Source organism: Ostrea edulis, chromosome 2 (assembly GCF_947568905.1).
Source record: "Ostrea edulis chromosome 2, xbOstEdul1.1, whole genome shotgun sequence".
Classification (NCBI taxonomy): domain Eukaryota; kingdom Metazoa; phylum Mollusca; class Bivalvia; order Ostreida; family Ostreidae; genus Ostrea; species Ostrea edulis.
Genome location: NC_079165.1, coordinates 1,342,579 through 1,363,566, shown reverse-complemented (window position 1 = coordinate 1,363,566; position 20,988 = coordinate 1,342,579). Strand labels below are relative to the sequence as shown.

Below are 20,988 nucleotides of genomic sequence, written 5' to 3'. Positions count from 1 at the left end.
CTTAGGCCACAAATGTATGTGTTCAGTAAGTTTCTCATGAGCAATTTCAACCCCCCCCCGAATTCAATTGATGCATAAATTAAGTAAATAATAAGTATTCAAAGAGTAATTAAATACCTGGAATTCCTATTATATCATGTTATTTCGTGGCTTGTGCATACATTGTATCATACCTAGGATGTTACTCGCAAATATGCATTCCACTTTGGTACAAACTTTCTGTGGATAGTATTTTGTATTTCCTACATTTACATACTTAAAAATAAGCTGATTTCGATACATTTTATCGTCTTCCTCACTGACTGTAGGTCCACACTGTCCCTTTTTAGCATTCAAAGTTCCACTAAATGTGCCTCTTACATAGGAAAGCTCTCATCTCAAAAATGACGTATTAAGACTTGCGCACAGTCATAATTTATACTTAAGTCAAGCTTACGTATGTCAAGGCCACGGTACATGTAGCATTGTACTTAATGTATTCGCTTTACAAACTGGAGACCCGGGGTTTTCGTCGTTTTCGTCGTCCTTTCAACCCTAAAACATCCAACATAGGAAGTGACTATTCCAGCATTAGTAGTGAAAGTCATAAGTCTTAGAAATAGTTATATATATATATAATTTCAAGCATATATCATTTAAAGTAAGTACTTTGCAAATTTTTGTGGGTTTTATAATGATTTAGTTTGTTGATAAACATATTTTAAGATCATATTGAATGTTGCCTGGCGTGTTTCGTACAACGTCTTAGGCCGTTCTTTACATACTGATGTACACAATGAATTTATCTTTAAAATAATCAAGATTTAGAACTCATGGCGAGTGGGACTGATCAACAGGGAATGCTTACTCCTCCTACAAAGCACCTGGTCCTACTTCCGGTGATATCCAGCGAACATTGTTATGTTACCGATTCTATATCCTATATATATTATGAGACTGACCATTGTTTGTTAACCTCTCATTTTAAAGAAACATTCATGGTCTTATGTTTTTAAAATCTTTGTATGCACAGGTACATATAATAGGTAGCTACTTTAGGAATTTGGTATGCGTATTTATGTATACAGATATGATGTGCTGGTTTATTCATTAAATTAAAAGAAAACATTTTAAAGCATCACTGGGATAAGAAGTGGGAGGGTCATGAAAGGTGAAGGGTCATGTGATTAAATCTGGTGTACTGACTCACTTTAAAGCGCCGTGGTGATTCTAGAAATGAACATTCATTACTTATATAAGCATTTGAGACGAGCAGGCACTTGAAAAATGACACTAACAACCCGCCGAACACCATGACAACGCGCCCTTGTGTCCTAGAAAAACCGTGTCACTAAATTCACGATGCAATCACCAAACCTTTGAATACGGATGTCATTATCATTCTGAAAGAGTCTGTTTGCGTCTAGCCTCGAGATACTTGATAGCCTGTTTGTGTCTAGCCTCGTCTAACATTTGGGATATTTGGTTTGGGAGAAATAAGTCGAGTGTCAATCGAAGTTTTGAATGTTGAAGAATTTCGATCAGGACACAGACATACATGTCTGAAAATCTAGCATCCATGTATCTAATCGTGTTGATGCAGATTCGTTATTGCAAAAATAATTAACTACAATGTAACTTCATTTCTAAGCTACTGATATATCTCGCTACCCCTCAGCCGTATGTTTTTATCTGATCGATCTCCCTCCTTTGAAGCTTGGACGTAGGAAATTCATTGAAAGTTATATATGCCAAAGGTATATATACCGCAAATACATTCATTGAATGTACGGAGAGAATTAACTAAAAGAAAGGTAAAAGCATGATGTATTTTGTTGTGTTTTATTAAGTTTATCAACGTCAATGCATTTGGAACTGTACTGAATTGCTAAAAATACCTCTAAACTTGTAGCAATCAGTACAAGATGTACAAAAACAAATACTTCTTTGTATCATTTTATCTCTCAATCCACAATGACACATACTTCCTCAACGTCTGACATCGTCAGCAAATATTAGGTTGTTCCAAGATTTAGCAGCCTTCATAGTTTTCCTCTGTCTTCTTGATACCCAATGTTCTGCAATTCATGATCTATGTATAGTTCTTATGGTATTGGTATATACCAGAAGACAAAAGGTGGGCTGGACAAATGGGTCACAATCTTTTGAGAACCGAGATGGTGTCCCTCGAAAGTACTATTTGGTGTGTTCTGTCTTATTAGATCGTCCACACTAAGCAAGTTCTCATTGACTTCTATATCATATCTGCAGGGTGCAGAAGAGTTCTGTAAAATGCCCTTCAGGAGCCTCTTGTTATCACATTGTCCTCTCTTGTGATCATCTTCCAGATCGCTTTGATTTTATGAAGTATTTTGGATTGTTTGGACTGAAGACGTTTATTGCCTATCAGGTCCTCAGGGCATATCCACTTATCTGCCTCTTTCATCATATATCCGCAGTGAAATAGGATTTTAACAATTTTTGTAGAGTCATTATGTTGCCCCGTGGCAACAAGATGTAGGGCTGTTTGACCAAGATCATCCATTTCATTCACATCACTTCCGTGTTTGATAAGGTATTCTGAGATTCTGAATTTTCCTTCCTCCAAAGCCAACAACAAAGGAGTTTTACCGGAATTATCTTTCTTGTTCACACGAGCACCTGTAAAAGAGATACCGTAGTCATGAAATATTGTATAAATGAATCATAGAACTGATGGCATGAACAGATATCATTCATGTTATGAGAATACTGAAAGTTGTACATACCTGCTTTGATTAAAACTCTGATCGTCTCCATATCGTCCATTTCAATAGCCAGCATCAGAGAAGTTCTCCCATCTTCGTTTTCAGTGTTGACATCACAGTAATCTAATAGCATCTTCAGTGATTCCAAATCCCCATTAACAATAAGGGTAAAAATCAGAGGTTCTCCATTCGCATCAGTAATATTAGGATCGACTCCACATTTCAACAATTTTTGCAATGTATCCTTATTGTTGTTGATAACACTTTCCCAAATCATATTCTGAGCTGCAGTTTCCATTTTCCTTTCTCCTATGATAGTCTCGATTGCAATGAAGGTTACGCTAGATCGTACGACTGTCTCCCTCTTTTATACTACCCTACATTCTTAATTAACATAACATTTGCATTTTTAGCAAAGGACGTAAAATATGATTGGTTGTTATCAGTATTCAATTAGCTTCAACAGTTGTGTGGATTCGCTGAGGGAACCGCAATTCTTACCATAGCCAAAGGCCATTGAAATGTAAAATATATTTGAATTACCACACGCGGAAAGTTTGATTTATGTTTACTTAATTAAATTGTGATATACTCCTCCCCCATTTTCCCTAGAAATGATAATTGGCAGAATCTAAGCATAAGAAAATTACTTGATTTTGCAAATTTCATTCCAAGTCGTTTAGTATACATGTACCTACAATGACCATTGTGGTAACACAGTATAAATGCAATGAAATGAAAGTGACGTTACTTCAATATACTTGTAATAAATTTGATGTGGCATCAACTCGGTATACATGTAATAATAAGAGTTCATTGAAAAACTTCAATATGAAATGAAAAGGAAATATGTTGTTGTGACCTTCAACTTGAAATTTACATATATCGACGACATTTTAACTATTGAAATGACTAATTACACCGCAGTGTTATTTAATGGCTCGTGAAAGAACCTTATATAAAGTATGATTTTACCTTCAAAAGAGTTTATTTGATGCGTGATATAAATAAATAACAAAACCTGCCAAAACAAAGACGCACGTAGGTATTCTAATTGTTTTCAATAAAAATATATATTTGAAAATCATAACGGTTATTTAGATGAAAAAGTGAAGATAACGAACAGTGATCAATATCATCAATCCTATAAAGAATAAATATTTCAGAGGAGGGAAAACATGGACACACCGGATGCTGGACCAGGTGTCTAGGAGGAGGAAGCATTCCCTGATAACCTGCCACATCTGCCGTGAGCCCTATATCTTGAGAAGACAAAGGTGGCAATCCGAAGCCACAATCAGACTGCAAGGGGGGGGGGGGGGGGCTAATAGTTGGTATGAAACACATCAGACAGTATTCGACTGGTTGTAATATTCGACAAAAAATCTTGCTCAAGGCTCATATATGTATCGGAGGTGATATGTCTTGTATATGTTCTACGACACTCAGGAATATGTTTTAAAAATTAAATCTGTATTTGAAAATGTGGGGAAAATGACATCGCATCTGTGTTACCTTTAAACTATGTTTTGCTAAATGTTTTCGTAGAAAAAAAAATCATAAAATATTCCATTAAAATGGACACATATATTTTCTGCGATAATGATTAGTTGTATTAAGCTTAACAATGCAACACCAATATAGGTTATAGAGATGTTAATTTCAATAAGTATAAATATTTCGAAACAAAATGTTTCCTTCGGAAAATATTTATGACATATGTTTATAATGAGATGTCATAAATCGCACGGAATTTCAATCAATACAAGCAAAACCGCTAACTGTAATATAATATGTGGGTGACATTTGAAATACCTTTGCTCGTGATATATTTCATTAGCAATTATTTCTTTTTCAGTCGGTTAATTTTATCATTTAAATCACGTTGTACCAGGTAGGGGATAATTTGAAATTAATGTAATGATATTCAGATAAATTAGTGTTGTGAAGAATGTATCAATATGGATGGAATGTTATGAATCTTTGATCGACATTCTGTTTAATGTCATTCCCTGATACTATATGCTGTTTGTCTTACGAAATATTTTAAACTAATTTCTAGAAAATATAACTTTGAATGAACGCTATTTTCAATCGATCTAAATCATTTAAACATCCAGTCTTGATAGTTGTTTTGATTTGCATTCCTTTTCATTTTTTTCTTAAGTTCTCAGTGATTTTGTATATGTTAGATTAAGGTAAAAGGAAACAATATCATCTACTATATGATTCAACTGGTCTCCGTGAATTTTGAATAAAACACTCTCTATGTACTTGTTTTTTTTTCGTGTGATAATGTCTTTATTTCGTTAGTTGAAGCTTTCTTGCATGACCGAATAATTATCATATCTATTCATTTTAAAACCAAAGAGATTAACTTGCTTAAATTGAATTTAAAAAGTTAATATGGATTAAGAACAAGAATAATTTTCATGGATTTTCATGAAGTGTTGATAGTTTAACATCCCGTCGAAGCATTTTCACTTGTATTGAGACGTCACCAGCTGTAGGTGAAGTACACATATTTATATCTTTTGTAGTTTTGTATAAATAAAACTGTAGTGCACCCATAACTTAGCTCATCGACATTACCTTCATGGTTTAGTAAACTAATATTTGATTGATATTATTGTTATTAAAGATGCTTAAACGTTCACTTGATTACGACGATATTTTAGCATTGCTAGCTAATATAATCAGTCTTAACATGTACAAATCTCTCCGATGGTCTCCTAAATATAGTAACAGGCATAATATATGACTGTCACCATGTATATGATGGTGTTTATTACGATCCTGTACTTTCTTCTGAAATGAATTCAATTTGTAGCTTTATTTGACCTGTACCACATGCGTAAAGTCTTTCTACGAAAGATTGTTGTTCATAAATACAGATGTAATATATTTTCTGTCCTTGAAAGGATGCCATATTCATTTGCACAATGAATTTTACGTTAAGGAATTCATTGCTGACAAGCAAAATAAATGGTCATTCATAAATTACTATGGACGAATGAAATATGAGACATTCATCAAATACTGATTACAGGGTTTGGGAATCTTGACCTAGTTTTTAGTTTGATGCTTGTTTTATGTTCCATCCTCAGATAGGTACGTAAATTACCACTTATTTTGAATTATGCATTGAGACACTGAACTTTTATAGCTAATATCTGAATGACCCGTGATGTTTGAATCATTTTCAATCAGATGGCTCCACTCAGTAACGTTACTTCAGTCACATGACTGACAATGTTTGTATGTTTCGGCGGTTTGATACGAAGTTAAACAATATGAAATGGTTGTTTCAATTCAATTTATTTCGCTTAAAGCACAAACTAGAGGTGTAAAATTTAATATATACAAAGAAATAACCAGTATACACGGTACCTATTAAACTGTCGTTAACAGAGAGGACTGTGGAAGTATTCATTTAGGTTAGCAATAAATGATGATATGGATAGTTTGTGTAAAACAATTAGGGTTTCCACATTATGTATATATTTCTTTAAGCATTCCAGCGGAAAATCTGACATTCTAGAAGATATAGTGATATTCATCGATTAGATTACCCCTAGTTCGGATATGGCAACTCCTCTCATTTTGTGAAGTGTCTTGAAGATGGTGAATTGCAGTTCCAAATTTAAGAAAATTGATATCGTTATAGCACTTTTAAGCTCTTTTAAGGAAAATGGCTAATTTCCCCCCCCGTTATATTTTAAGGTACCATATATCTAACCATTAGACGAATTGTTAATATAACTTTTCCATTCAAGTAGACACTAATCATTTGAACATTGTTTAATAGTACATTTTAACTATTTAATGTTTACAAAAAGCATTCGAAACGTATTCGCATGGTACTATCATAATGTATATCGCCTACATAGTTGTAATTCAATGCTTGCCTTTTAATTTGAATCAAAATTAATATCAATTTTTTACGAGCAGTTCTGTACTACAAATGGTAAGAATCCCCGGGTATCAAGAATAGTTTAAGATCACGGTTCGTTATCTTCACCGTTCAGTTTACAGACGTTTTTCCCATTGTCATACAAATGGTCATCATTAGATGGAGGTTTTGTTTGAACTTGTGTTCTATCCAATGCACCTATTCAATTAAAACTCTGGTTAGAAAGGTTATAAACACCCCCAGGCCAACTACGAAGTGGAAATGTCAAAGAAAATCGCAATATTACGAGAATTTGGAGTGAAACCGGGAGTACACATATCATTGTACAACACTTCGGTTCTGTTCGAACTGCTGACACAGCTCAATATACACATACTTGCGAATAATAGCTTCATCGAAAAATCAAGTCTTAAAACTATGAATTCGAATTCGTTTAGATTGATTTGTGCTGGTCATATGTTTTTTTCTGACCCACGGCAGAATGTACAATGTATTACACAATATAATAAAAAGGATTGCTCCTGTTCCCGAACAAGCTGTTTCGCGGGGAAACGAAAAGCAATGGATATTTGTGTTTCTATCCAAACAAAGCTGTTACTGAAGACAAAGCTGGAGCCAAGGACAGTTTAGGTATATCGTATGAAAACTCATGAGCTAGAATAGCTTTGAAAGACTAACTAAGATTAGATAATAAGAAATTGTGAAAATAACGAATAGCGATTAACCTCAGAATTCCTCTCAAGAATACAGAATCAGGATTAGGGCAAACACGGACCCGCAGAAATACCAGTGCTGGGATCAAGTAGTTAGGAGGAGTAAGTATCCTCTGTTGACTGCGATTCCTTTGTCGGGTAGATATGTCATAAGATCGCTTTCTTTATATATATTCATAACCATGTCGACAGATAACTGCTTCAAAAACAGCAGTAATGTATGTGTTTCAACTGTTTAACTGGATACGTTCCCTTGAATATACAGATACCGGGGCTATGAAAAACAGGAACAGTCTGAATAAAACACAATATATGTTATTATCATTGTTTTATTAGTCACACTACATCGAGTCTGCATTGAATAGAACTAAATGGTCGTAAAATACAGATATACTTCTATTATGCTTCCAGAATCCTATACTAATCACTACGCAATAAACAAAATCAAATTCTTATTGCATCGGATGTTATTCGGAATGACGCATTTCTCCTCCTCCTCCTCAAGCTGTTCTCGAGTAGGTACTATGATAAGGCTATTTCTGACATAGCTATTTAACCGTCTTCTTGAATCCTTACTTTATACAAGAGACGAGACGTTTGGTAATCATGATTTGTATACAAGAGTAGAACTTGTCTGTTGGCCAAGTTGTTCTCGACATCATGAAAATCGCTCCTTCGAAATTACTTCATGAGATTGTATGCTTACTAACAGCCAGTTTACATCGACTTCATGCGATAGTTAGTTCTCATCGACTTCTACTAATAGGAGGATATCATTGACTTCTAATTAGAGCAAGTCCTCATTGCTTTCTAATCGCAGTCAGTCTTCATCTGCATTAAGGAGTATCTGCAGGGGTGCAGAACAATTCTGTAAAATGCACTTCAAGAGCCTCTTGTTATCACATTGTCTTCTCTTGTGATCATCTTCCAGATCGTCTTGATTTTGTGAAGTATTTTGGATTGTTTGGACTGAAGACGTTTATTGCCTATTAGGTCCTCAGGGCATATCCACTTGTCAGCCTCTTTCATCACGTATCCGCAGTGAAACAGAATTTTAACGATCTTCGTACAGTCATTATGTTGCCCCGTGGCAACAAGATGTAGGGCTGTTTGACCAAGATCATCCATTTCATTCACGTCACTTCCGTGTTTGATAAGATATTCTGAGATTCTGAATTTTCCTTCCTCCAAAGCCAACAACAAAGGGGTTTTACCGGAATTATATTTCTTGTTCACGCGAGCACCTGTAAAAGAGATACCGTAGTTGTGAAATATTGTATAAATGAATCATAGAACTGATGATATGAACAGATAACATTCATATTATGAGAATATTAAAAGTTGTGTATACCTGCTTTGATTAAAACTCTGATGGTCTCCAAATCGTCCATTTCAATAGCCAGCATCAGAGAAGTTCTCCCATCTTCGTTTTCAGTGTTGACATCACAGTAATCTAATAGCATCTTCAGTGATTCCAAATCCTCATTAACAATAAGGGTAAAAAACAGAGGTTCTCCATTCGCATCAGTAATATTAGGATCGACTCCACATTTCAACAATTTTTGCAATGTATCCTTATTGTTGTTGATAACACTTTCCCACATCATATTCTGAGCTGCAGTTTCCATTTTCCTTTCTCCTATAATAGTCTCGATCATAATGTAGGTTACGTTAGATCGTATGACTGTCTCCCTCTTTTATACTACCCTACATTCTTAATTAACATAACATTTGCATTTTTAGCAAAGGACGTAAAATTTGATTGGTTGTTATCAGTATTCAATTAGCTTCAACAGTTGTATGGATTCGCTGAGGGAACCGCAATTCCTACCATAGCCAAAGGCCATTGAAATGAAAAATAAATTTGAACTGCCACACACGGAAATTTTGATTTATGTTTACTTAATTAAATTGTGATATACTCCTCCCCCATTTTCCCTAGAAATAATAATAGACAGAATCTAAGCATAAGAAAATAACTTTATTGTGCGAATTTCATTTCAAGTCGTTTAGGAAACCTATAAAAACCATTGCTGACTTTACCACTGAATAAATGCAATGAAATGAAAGTGACGTTACTTCAATATACTAGTAATAAATTTGATGTGGGATTAACTCGGTACACATGTAATAATAAGAGTTCCCTGAAAAACTTCAATATGAAATGAAAAGGAAATATGTTGTTGTGACCTTCAACTTGAAATTTACATATATCGACGACATTTTAACTATTAAAATGACTAATTACACCGCAATGTTATTTAATGATTCGTGAAAGAACCTTATATAAAGTATGACTTTACCTTCAAAAGAGTTTATTTGATGCGTGATATAAATAAATAACAAAACCTGCTAACAAGACCCACGTAGATATTCTTTTTATTAAATATACATATATCAAAATCATAACGGTTGTTTAGATGAAAAAGTAAGATAACGAACAGTGATCAATCTCATCATTCCTATAAAGAATAAATATTTCAGAGGAGGGAAAACATGGACACACCGAATGGGGGATCAGGTGCCCAGGAGGAGGAAGCATTCCCTGTTAAGTTGCCACTTCCACAGTGAGCCCTCTATCTTGAGAAGACAAAGGTGACAATTCGCAGCCACAATCAGTCTGCAATGGAGGGTCTAATAGTTGGTATGAAACACATCAGACAGCATTCGACTGGTTCTACTATTCGATCAGAAAAATTTGCTCAAAGCTACTATATGTATCGGAGGTGATGTTGATACATGGTTATGTCTTCTATATGTTCTACGACACTCAGGAATAGATTTTGAAAACAAAATCTGTATCTAAAAATGTGGTGAAAATGACATCGCATCTGTATTACCTTTAAAATATGTTTTGCTAAATGTTTGTTTTTGGAAAATCATATTATATTCCATTAAGATGGTAACATACATTTTCTGCAACATAATTTTGTTTAGTTGTAATAAGCTTAATAATGCAACACCAATATAGGTCATAGAGATGTTAATTTCAACAAATATAAATGTTTCGAAAACAAAACGTTGTTTCTGAAAATATTAATTACATACACCTGATCCCACCTCTGGTGTGTCCAGGGGTCCGTGTTTGTACAACTATCTATTTTGTATCTGCTGGTGGACTGTTAGTCCCCGAGAGTCTCTACAGCCCAGTAGCTAAGTACTTCGTTACTAGCTTGAAAATACGGATGTATATTTAATTGCTGTTATAACATTTAGAAATTCATTTCAAAATTAAGGATTATCTCCCTCATGCATAGCTCTTATCCTTGGACGAATTTGGCTCCACTTTTTTGGCACGCTGTTTTTGGCTATATTTAGCTCTAAAACTTCATAGTTATTTCGGATTTCAAACATTTCGGTTGAGCATCACTGAAGAGACATTATTTGTCGAAATGCGCATCTGGTGCATCAAAATTGGTACCGTATAAGTTTTACATTATAGGAGTTATGAGATTGATCACTGTTCGTTATCTTCACCTCGCATGCTTATAATGATATGTCATAAATCGTTCGGTATTTTAATCGATACAAGCAAAACATCTAACTGTAATATAGTATCTGGGTGACATGTGAAATATCTTTGCTCGTGATATATTTCATTAGTAATTATTTCTTTTTCAATCAGTTAATTTTATCATTTAAATCACGTTGTACCAGGTAGGGGATAATTTGAAATTCAGGTAATAATATTCAGATAAATCAGTATCGTGAAGAATGCATAAATATAGATGGAATGTTATGCATCCTTGATCGACATTCTGTTTAATGCCATTCCCTGATATTATATGCTGTTTGTCTTACGAAATATTTTAAACTAATTTCTAGAAAACATTACTTTGAATGAACAGTATTTTCAATCGATCTAAATCTTTTAAACATCCAGTCTTGATAGCTGTGAAGATTTGCATTTCTTTTCATTTTTTCTTAAGTTCTTAGTGATTTTGTATATGAACAATCAAATTTAGATTAAGGTAAAAGGAAACAATATCATCTACTATATGATTCAACTGGTCTCCGTGAATTTTGAATAAAACACTCCATGTACTTGTTTTCTTTTCATCTGATAATGTCTATATTTCTTGAGTTTAAGCTTTCTTGCATGACCGAATAATTATCATATCTATTCATTTTAAAACCAAAGAGATTAACTCGCTTAAATTGAATTTAAAAAGTTAATATGAATTGAGAACAAAAATAATTTTCATGGAAGTTAACAATACAATTTGAAGTGTTGATTGTTTAACAAGACATCGAAACATTTTCACTTGTATTGAGACGTCACCAGCTGTAGGTGAAGTACATATATTTATATCTTCTGTAGTTTTGTACAAATAAAACTGAAACGCACCCATAAATTAGCTCATCGGCATTATCTTCATGGTTTAGTAAACTGATATTTGATTGATATTATTGTTATTAAAGATGCTTAAACGTTCACTTGATTACGACAATATTTTAGCATTGCTAGCTAATATAATCAGTCTTAACATGTACATATCTGTCCGACGGTCTCCTAAATATAGTAACATTCATAATATATAACTGAAACCATGCATATTGTGGTGTTTATTACGATCCTGTATTTTCTTGTAAAATAAATTCAATGTGTAGCTTTATTTGACCTGTACCGTAAAGTCTTTCTAGGAAAACATAAAATTTTGCTCATAAATAATGCATTTTGTCTCCTTGAAAGGATGCCGAATTCATTTGCAAAATGAATCGCACTTTAAGGAAATCCTTGCTGCAGGCAAACTAAATGTTCATTCATAAATTACTATGGACGAATGACAAATGAGACATATATAAAATAATGACCACGAAGTTTGGAAATCTTGACCTTGCTTTTAGTTTGATGCTTGTTTTGTGTTGCATCCTCAGATAGGTACGTAAATTACCACTAATATTGAATTATGCATTGAGACACTGAACTTTTATAGCTAATATCCGAATGACCCGTGATGTTTGAATCAATTTCAATCAGATGGCTCCATTCAGTAACGTTCCTCCAGTCACATGACTGACAATGTTTGTATGTTTCGGCGGTTTGATACGAAGTTAAACAATATGAAATGGTTGTTTCAATTCAATTTAATTTATTTCGCAGAAACCACCAACTAAAGGTGCACAATGTAATATATACAAAGAAATAACCAATTTACACGGTACCTATCAAAATGCCGTTAACAGAGAGAACTGTGAAATTATTTATTGAGGTTAGCAATAAATGATAATACGGATAATTTGTGTAAAAAATAAATTAGGGTTTCCACGTTATGTAGATATTGCTTTCAGCATTCCTGGGAAAATCTGACATTCTAGAAGATATAGTGTTATTCATCGCTTAGATAATACGGATATGACAAGTCCTCTGATTTTGTGGAGGGTCTTTAAAATGGTGATTTGCAGTTCCAAATTTAAGAAAATTAATATCATTATACCACTTTTAAGCTCTTTTAAGCAAAATACTCATATATGTTTTTCATTATGTTGTAAGGTACCATATATCTAACCCTTAGACGAATTGTTAATATAACTTTCCCATTGATGTAGACGTTAACCATTGGGACATTGTCCAATAGTAAGTTTTAACTATTTAATGTTTACAAAATGCATTCGATACGTATGTGCATGGTACTATCGTAATGTATATCGCCTACATTGTTGTAATTCAATTCTTGTATTTTGATTTGAATCAAAATCAATATAACATTTTTACGAGCAGTACTGTACTGCAAATGACAAGAATCCTCGGGTATTAAGAATATTTTAAGATAACGGTTTTATCTTCACCGTTCATTTTACGGACGTTTTTCCCATTGTCATATAAATGGTTATCATTAGATGGAGGTTTTGTTCGAACTTGTGTTCTATCCAATGCAACTATTCAATTAAAACTCTGGCTAGAAAGGTTATAAACACCCCCTGGCCAACTACGAAGCGAAAATGTCAAAGAAAATCGCACTATTACGATGAGAGGGAGTGAAAACGGGAGTGCATATATAAATGTACAAAATTTCGGTTCTGCTCAAACTGATGACACAGCTCGATATACACATGCTTGCGAATAATAGCTTCATAGAGAAATCAAGTCTTAAAACTATGAATTCGAATTCTTTTCATTGGTTTCTGCTGGTCATATGGTTTATTCTGACCAACGACAGAATGTAAAATGTATTGCACAATATGATTAAAAGGACTGCTTCCGTTCCTCAATATGCTCTTTCGCGGGGAAACCATAACATAGCCATAAGGTATGTGTTTCTACAGTTTAACTGGATACATTTCCCTGAATGTACAGATACCGGAGCTATTAAGAACAGGAAAAGAAGAAATACAATACAACGGATGTTCTTATCATTATTTTATTAGCCATACTACATCGATTCTGCATTGAATAGAACTAAATGGTCGTAAAATACTTCTATCATGCTTCCAGAATCCTATACTAATCACTACGCAATAAACAAAAACAAATTCTTATTGCATCGGATGTTATTCGGAATGACGCATTTCTCCTCCTCCTCAAACTGTCCCCGAGAAATTAGTGTGACAACGGCTATTTCTGTCATAGCTATTTAACCGTCTTCTTGAATCCTTACTCTCTACGACAGGCAATACGTTTGGTAATCACGATTTGTATACCAGAGTATAAAATGTCTGTTGGCCAAGATGGTCTCGACCTCATGAAAAATGCTACTTCGAAATTACTTCATGAGGTTGTATGCTTACTCACAGCTAGTTCCCATCGACTTCAAGTGATAGTCGGTTCTCATAGACTTCTTCTTACGAGAGGTTATCATCGACTTCTAATTAGAGTGAGGTCCTATTGCTTTCTACTCACAGTCAGTCTTCATCGATATTTAAGAGTATCTGCAGAGGTGCAGAAACAAATCTGTGACAGACGTTTCAAGACTCTCTTGGTATCACATTGTCTTCCCGTACGAAACTCTTCCAAAATCTTTTGATTTTGTGAAGCAGTTTTGCGTTTTTAGACTGAAGACGTTTACTGCCTATCAGATCCTCAGCACATATCCACTTATCAGCCTCTTTCATCACGTATCCGCAGTGAAACAGGATTTTAACGATTTTCGTACAGTCATTGTGTTCCCCCGTGGCAACAAGATGTAGGGCTGTTTGACCAAGACAATCCATTTCATTCACGTCACTTCCGTGTTTGATAAGATATTCAGCGATTTTGAATTTTCCTTCCTCCAAAGCCAATAACAAGGGAGTTTTACCGGAATTATCACTCTTGTTTACTCGAGCCCCTGGAAAACAGAAACAATGACAATAAAGTATTGTATAATTGAAATACGTAACTGATAAAATGAAATATCAACAAATAAGATTCATGTCTTTGGAATATATTCAAGAGTTATGTATACCTGCTTTGATCAATGCTTTGATCATTTCCACATCGTCCATTTCAATAGCCAGCATCAGAGCAGATCTTCCATCTTTGTTTTCAATGTTGACATCACAGTAAGCCAACAACATTTTCAGTGATTCCAAATCTCCATTAACAATAATGGTAAAAATCAGAGGTTCTCCATTCTCATCAGTGATATTGGGATCGATTCCACATTTCAGCATTTTTTTCAATGCTCCCAAATTACTGTTGATAACACATTCCCACATGTTTTGAGCTATAGTTTCCATTATTTCTCTTAGACAAGTCCAGATTGTGGCCTAGAATACTTTAGAATTTACTCTTTCTGTCTTTTATACTAGGGTTCTTTCTTATTTAGCATATCATTAGCATTGTTAGGAAAGGATGTAAATTTGATTGGATGCTATTCGTATGCAATAAAGCTCAACATTTGTATGGGTTCTCTGCAGATATTGGAAAGATGGGAAACCGCAATCCCTAATTCATTCTTTATTTGTGAATTTGTTTAAGGGACTAAGGTTATTTAAATGGTAAACGTATTTGGTGGTTTTTTAATTACCACACATAAACATCTCCAAGTATATTGTTTCGTTCGTTACAAAAACAGAATGTAAGGAATAAATAATATTATTCACGCAAAGCATGTAAAATTTAACAATTATCATTGAAAGAATAAAAGTAATTTGCAGAGCAAGGGATACTATATCATGATTGAATTTGATACAATACATACTTCTAAATATATTTCGCATATTTCCCGTATACCTTTACAAAATCACAGACAATGTGTTATCACAGTCAGAGATGTTATATCACAGAAAATTTATGGGGAATAAAAGAATTATGGATAGTACAATATAATAAAAAAGAAAACAATTAATAGATTGATATTCAATCTTTGCTTAGAATAATCAAACACCCCCCCCCCCTCCAGATGAAAATGCCAATTGGGTCTTATATTAGAAATTGAAATAAGTACCAGAACACACCTGGTGTGTCCAGGGGTCCGAGATTGCCCTACTCTTAATTTTGTATTTTTGTGGTATTTATGAATTTGATCACTGTTCGTTATCTTCACTTTTTATGCAAACTGATGATAGGTGGATAAATGAATGAATGACACAGGCAGCACAGACAATTATCATAAAATTCATAAATTCGGGATTTGCAAACAATATAAAAGATCGATGATATAATTGGTGATTTATTTATACAAACAAGCTGTCTTCCCTTTGTTTAGCAATTATTGTATTTTTTGCAGTATTTTCAGTACCAGTTTATATAAATAATCATTTTCTGATAAATTTTGGGTAAATATTCACATGTATGTTATTATGCATACATTTCTTTACCCACCTTATTGTCAAATTTAAAACATAATACAAGGGTATATCATTTACCATTTTATTTCATGCAATTCATATTTATCACAAATACAAATAAATCATAGTGTCATTACCTCGGAATATTTGAACTTAAATCATGTGTTTACATGTAATGTAATCCCATTATTTCCCTATACATCTCGTCACATAAATCTATGTCACGATTTGTATAAGGAATACAGACTGAAAAGCATGACAAACACGGACAACTGGATATACCAGAGGCTGCAACCCGTGTAACCTCAAGGTATTTGACAGTAGCATGCCTCGATTTAAAAACTGATCATACACAAACCAAACTCTTGCGTATAGAATAACATATGTAGTTGAGAGACCTAAACACCATATACAGGTGATAATAAAATATTCCTACATAAATATGGGAATTGTGATGATGGAGAAGCTGAAATCATCCCGTTTGTCATGAAGTTGAGTTGTTAGTTTGCTATTAACATGTATGCTCAGAAAAATAGTACGAAGCAGATATGGAAGACTATGAGGTGTCTTTTATTTCGAGTTCACTGGGATATATCGAATCAGCACATCAATTGTGATAATGATAACGATATATTCAGCATAGTCTTTAATAGTTACTCCTTTTAAAGCTGACCTTGTATTTCGATTCATATGCGAAATCGCCACTATACTTGTATTTCTTTTTAAATGTGTTTCGCAATTTTGTTCAAAAACAAAAACAAAAAAACAAACCGAGGCTTTCGCAAAATCCAGTTTGATATAGGTACACACTTTCTGCGACACATAACTGATATTTGTATTGCTTGAAAAATGTATGCCAACACTCTACTCTGCAGATATTACTGAAATAAGTCAACAAATGTCTGTAGCATTCACTTTTAAAATTATGTGGCAATGGCTGGTCTTAGTTCGGTATATTATTTGACAAAAGCGCTGATCATATTGCAGTAGATAAATGGGACTTGAAAGGTCGTTGCTCGTGATATATTTTGATATTAAGTACTTTTCAATCGATTAATTTCATCAGGGAAATCACGGCGTACCAGGTAGGGGATAAATATTTAAATCATATAATGAATAATGATAGCATTTCAATGCTAAATTATTGTTCTGAATCACCATAATTTGATAAAAGATATTTCTTGATTATATATGGTTTACTTCTACCTAAATATTTATTTCAGGAAGAATATACTGCTAATGTGCAGTATATGTTTACTTCATGATAAAACTTGAAACCAGATGATTTAACAGTCTATATGAACAAGTGAAAATCACTAACAGTGATCAATTTCGTGATTCCTATAAAAAATATATAATCAAGGGTAGAGGAAATTCAGATCCCGGGCCACACCAGGTTATTCCGTTTATTGGATCAAGATACAGGTCTCATGCAGGTTGTGATCGTTCGACAGGGCATGTTTTCTTCTCCTAGGCGTCCGCGTTTGCTCAACTCTTAATTTTGTATTCCTTAGAGGAGTTATGAGATTGATCACTGTTATCTTTACTGTTTCATGGAAATAACGGACTAACAATTGGAATAAAACGGCGTCGGAAAGCATCCGACCCCGTAATAGCTTGTATTTGCAAATTAGATGATTATAACGAACATATAATTTGCAAGAGTATGAATCTAAACGAGACTATTGAAACTTCTATAACATAAGCTGATTTGTCAGGAGGTTGCCTCGATTTAAAATAAAAATTCTTATACACATTGTTATTTTCCCACTTTTTCTGCCGCTTTGTATATCCATTATATTGTATTAACAAATGATTTTGCATAGGTACATTGCAATTTTAGATGACTTAGTGTGGATGAAACACCACGGACAGATATAATTCTAATAATTAATTCCTGAAAAGCTCCCGTAGATTTAGGACAAGGCTGTACTTTTTCTTCTTAGTTTTATGAAAAATACTCTTTATGTCATGAACTTTGAATTGTGTTGAACGAATTAATACGAATTAATGACTAAGATATTAAATCAAGCTCAAACAAACTACAAAGACAAACAATTTCAACTTACTCTCATTTGATTAAGATTATGTGTATTGAAAAAAGGTCAATTGTCATGAACCTTAATTATCAAAGGTGAGTTATTTGGAAGATTTACACATGGGGATGAAATGATCAGACATAGATTGAACAATGACTTGTTTGTGGGTGTGACCAGTCGACAGGGGATGTTTACTTCTCTTAGTTACATAATATCACCCCTGGAATGTGATTCGTGTTTGACAAAATTTTTATTTTGTATTCTTTATAGGAGCTATGAGATTGATTTAAATAATTTAAATAATATCATACTTTTTAACATACACTTACACAGGATGCTTAAATGGAATATTTGACAGTATGACTATCATATGTAAAAGCAATGATTCTTACAAATATGCCGTGGTATCTGCCTGACTGCCTCTTGAATATATTAACGCGTATGGTATGTTATTATCACCATGAACACTATTGGGTTTAAGACAAAAATCGGAATTTTGTTAATATGACTTGTATTTGTAATAAACCTCTTTCTTGGAGAATGTAATGTTAAGATCGTTTGTTTACAAAAACGTTTATTGGTCCTTGAAATGATTGTCATTAGATACAAAAACATAAATTGTTCTTGAAAAATAACAGATTATGGAGGACGAATGATTTATATCGCAGAAGACAGTGATTGCAGGTTTCGAAAACTATGACCTAGTTTTTTGCTATAATCAATAATTTCAAAGTACAAATGGAAAACGTTCTACCTGACATGTGACATTTCTTTGTTTTGCAAATCATATATCCATGATAATTTTAAATATCAATGTCCCCTTGATGTTTTGCTGTCTGAATTGATAGTTCAATACATATGTTATATGATACATTTCAATGTGATGGAAATGACAGGAGATTAGCATACATCATAGTTTAATTGTATATTTTTAAAGGGACTGGTTCACGATTTTTGATCAAAATATTTTTCATTTTTGATGTTAAACATTAAAAATATAACTTATTTAATGTTGATAGCCAAAATTTTGACCTTCTGAATGCAAGAATGAAAGCAATATTTTAGCCTTAAATCTGTGTTATGAAAACAAAGACTCGAGTCTTTTTATGTAAACAGACAAACAGGTGAAATATTTTGTAATATAATTCATCTTAATTTTGTATAATCACAAATTTTACACCCAAAATCTTTGAAATGTGAAAGATTTAATAAACTTAGATCGATATCCATTTCTTTTGAAAATTTCGTAAACAATAGCATACCGTAATCTTTGTTTAGAAACAGATAATAAACTCTCTAAAATGAGCTTCTGTGATGATGTATAACCTTAATTTTCATTTGAAATCTTTCAAACACATTAGACAGTAGATTTTGATCATTAAAAGTGAAAAACAAAATTTTGGGTAAATTCGTGAATCAGTCCCTTTAATAACACAATCCATTTCACATGTTCATTCATATAATTGGTTATAAATCAAGAAATAAACAATTCATGAACGTACTTTCCAACGTGTGTGCAATCACGTTTTATATGCAATTTGTCCAGTTGATTTAGGCAAGATAAATCTGGACTTTGTTCTAAATATTTTTCTCTTAAATATCTTCAAAACACGATGTCCTTTGTCTAAAGGAATTAGCACAATCGGAACTCCTGGAATGTCTCGCGCACTCGACATAGATCTCGGATGAAATGCGATGGCATCCATAAGTGAATTTGATGCATTGTCAATTGTGACGTCACAACAATGCATCAAATTCGCTCATGGATGCCATCGTATTACATCCGATATCTATGCTGAGTACGCGAGACATTCGAGGAGTTCCGGTTAGGAATTAACATTGAAACGGGAAATATCTTCGTGAAATGTGCTCGGCATTTACAAATATGATGTTAAGATTTATGAAATATGATAGGGATTGGTTTAGAAGCTGAATATATTCTTTAAAAATACGTGTGAATTATGTATGATGATGTTAAAAGCGATGCAACACTAATTGTAAAGACGCTTAATTTATTTCGATGCCTGGGAGATTTTTACGATTGAATATTGAGATTGACATATATTTTAGTATGCAGATGAAATTTTAAACAAAATATATCTTACTGATATAAAGAAAAAACCCTGATTTGAAACATTATGATTAAACCATATTCCTCCCGATTAGTAATACATTGTTCAAATGCGTAAATGAATGTTGCAACATTACAAATATAATTCAAATTCAAAGAAACATAGTTATTTGAATTGAACTTCACTATCAATAAAACAGCAACCGGTGACTATTACACACTCTATGGAATGCTTCGTATTAGAGTTGATATATGATAAATATGAAGATAATTGAGTGATGTATGATTACAATATCGTATTCGACACATAACAACAAAAGTACGTACTATCATTCTGTGTTTAGTAAAGCAGATATGAAGAGAGAATTATATAGATTCCATGAGGAATATGTATTGGTTCCAGGTGACAAAAGCTCGTAATGCGATTGTCTTTATTTGTAAAGCTCATTATTACAACTGCATTCTAAACGAACTTGGTAATCCTTCTTATACTCCAAAGACGGTATTTTTCAAAATCATGCTTTAGTGTTATAAACACATGCGGTAGCCAGGTCAATGGAACAAACGCATAAAAGATGAAGATAACGAACAGTGATCAATCTCATAAATCGCATAAGCAATACAAAATAGATGATTGGGCAAACAAGGATCCCTGGACACACAAGAGGTGGGATCTGGTGTCTAGGGGGAGTAATCATCCCCTATCGACCGATCAATATGAATTACCGTACCTATACTGAATTTAAAAAATACGCAAAACCCCTTACAAACAGATAAGGGCTATTCCAGCAAAAAACGTATGGGGGGGGGGAGG

The 20,988-nt window shown here is 33.5% G+C and overlaps 3 protein-coding genes across 3 annotated transcripts; all 3 read right to left on the bottom strand.

Moving 5' to 3' along the window:
- Positions 1 to 1,811: 1,811 nt before the first annotated feature.
- Positions 1,812 to 3,043, bottom strand: LOC125681226 (ankycorbin-like). The gene is made up of 2 exons (XM_056157254.1): positions 2,748 to 3,043; positions 1,812 to 2,640 (listed from the first exon to the last, which is right to left on the bottom strand). The coding sequence occupies exons 1-2, from the start codon at positions 3,022 to 3,024 to the stop codon at positions 2,279 to 2,281; spliced, it is 639 nt and encodes a 212-aa protein (XP_056013229.1). The 5' UTR covers positions 3,025 to 3,043; the 3' UTR covers positions 1,812 to 2,278.
- Positions 3,044 to 7,663: 4,620 nt separating this feature from the next.
- LOC125681227 (serine/threonine-protein phosphatase 6 regulatory ankyrin repeat subunit B-like) lies at positions 7,664 to 8,979 on the bottom strand. The gene is made up of 2 exons (XM_048921222.2): positions 8,704 to 8,979; positions 7,664 to 8,596 (listed from the first exon to the last, which is right to left on the bottom strand). The coding sequence occupies exons 1-2, from the start codon at positions 8,957 to 8,959 to the stop codon at positions 8,235 to 8,237; spliced, it is 618 nt and encodes a 205-aa protein (XP_048777179.2). The 5' UTR covers positions 8,960 to 8,979; the 3' UTR covers positions 7,664 to 8,234.
- A 5,279-nt stretch (positions 8,980 to 14,258) lies between these two features.
- Positions 14,259 to 15,011, bottom strand: LOC125678400 (ankycorbin-like). Its single transcript, XM_048916830.1, has 2 exons — positions 14,738 to 15,011; positions 14,259 to 14,620 (listed from the first exon to the last, which is right to left on the bottom strand). The coding sequence occupies exons 1-2, from the start codon at positions 15,009 to 15,011 to the stop codon at positions 14,259 to 14,261; spliced, it is 636 nt and encodes a 211-aa protein (XP_048772787.1).
- Positions 15,012 to 20,988: the final 5,977 nt, after the last annotated feature.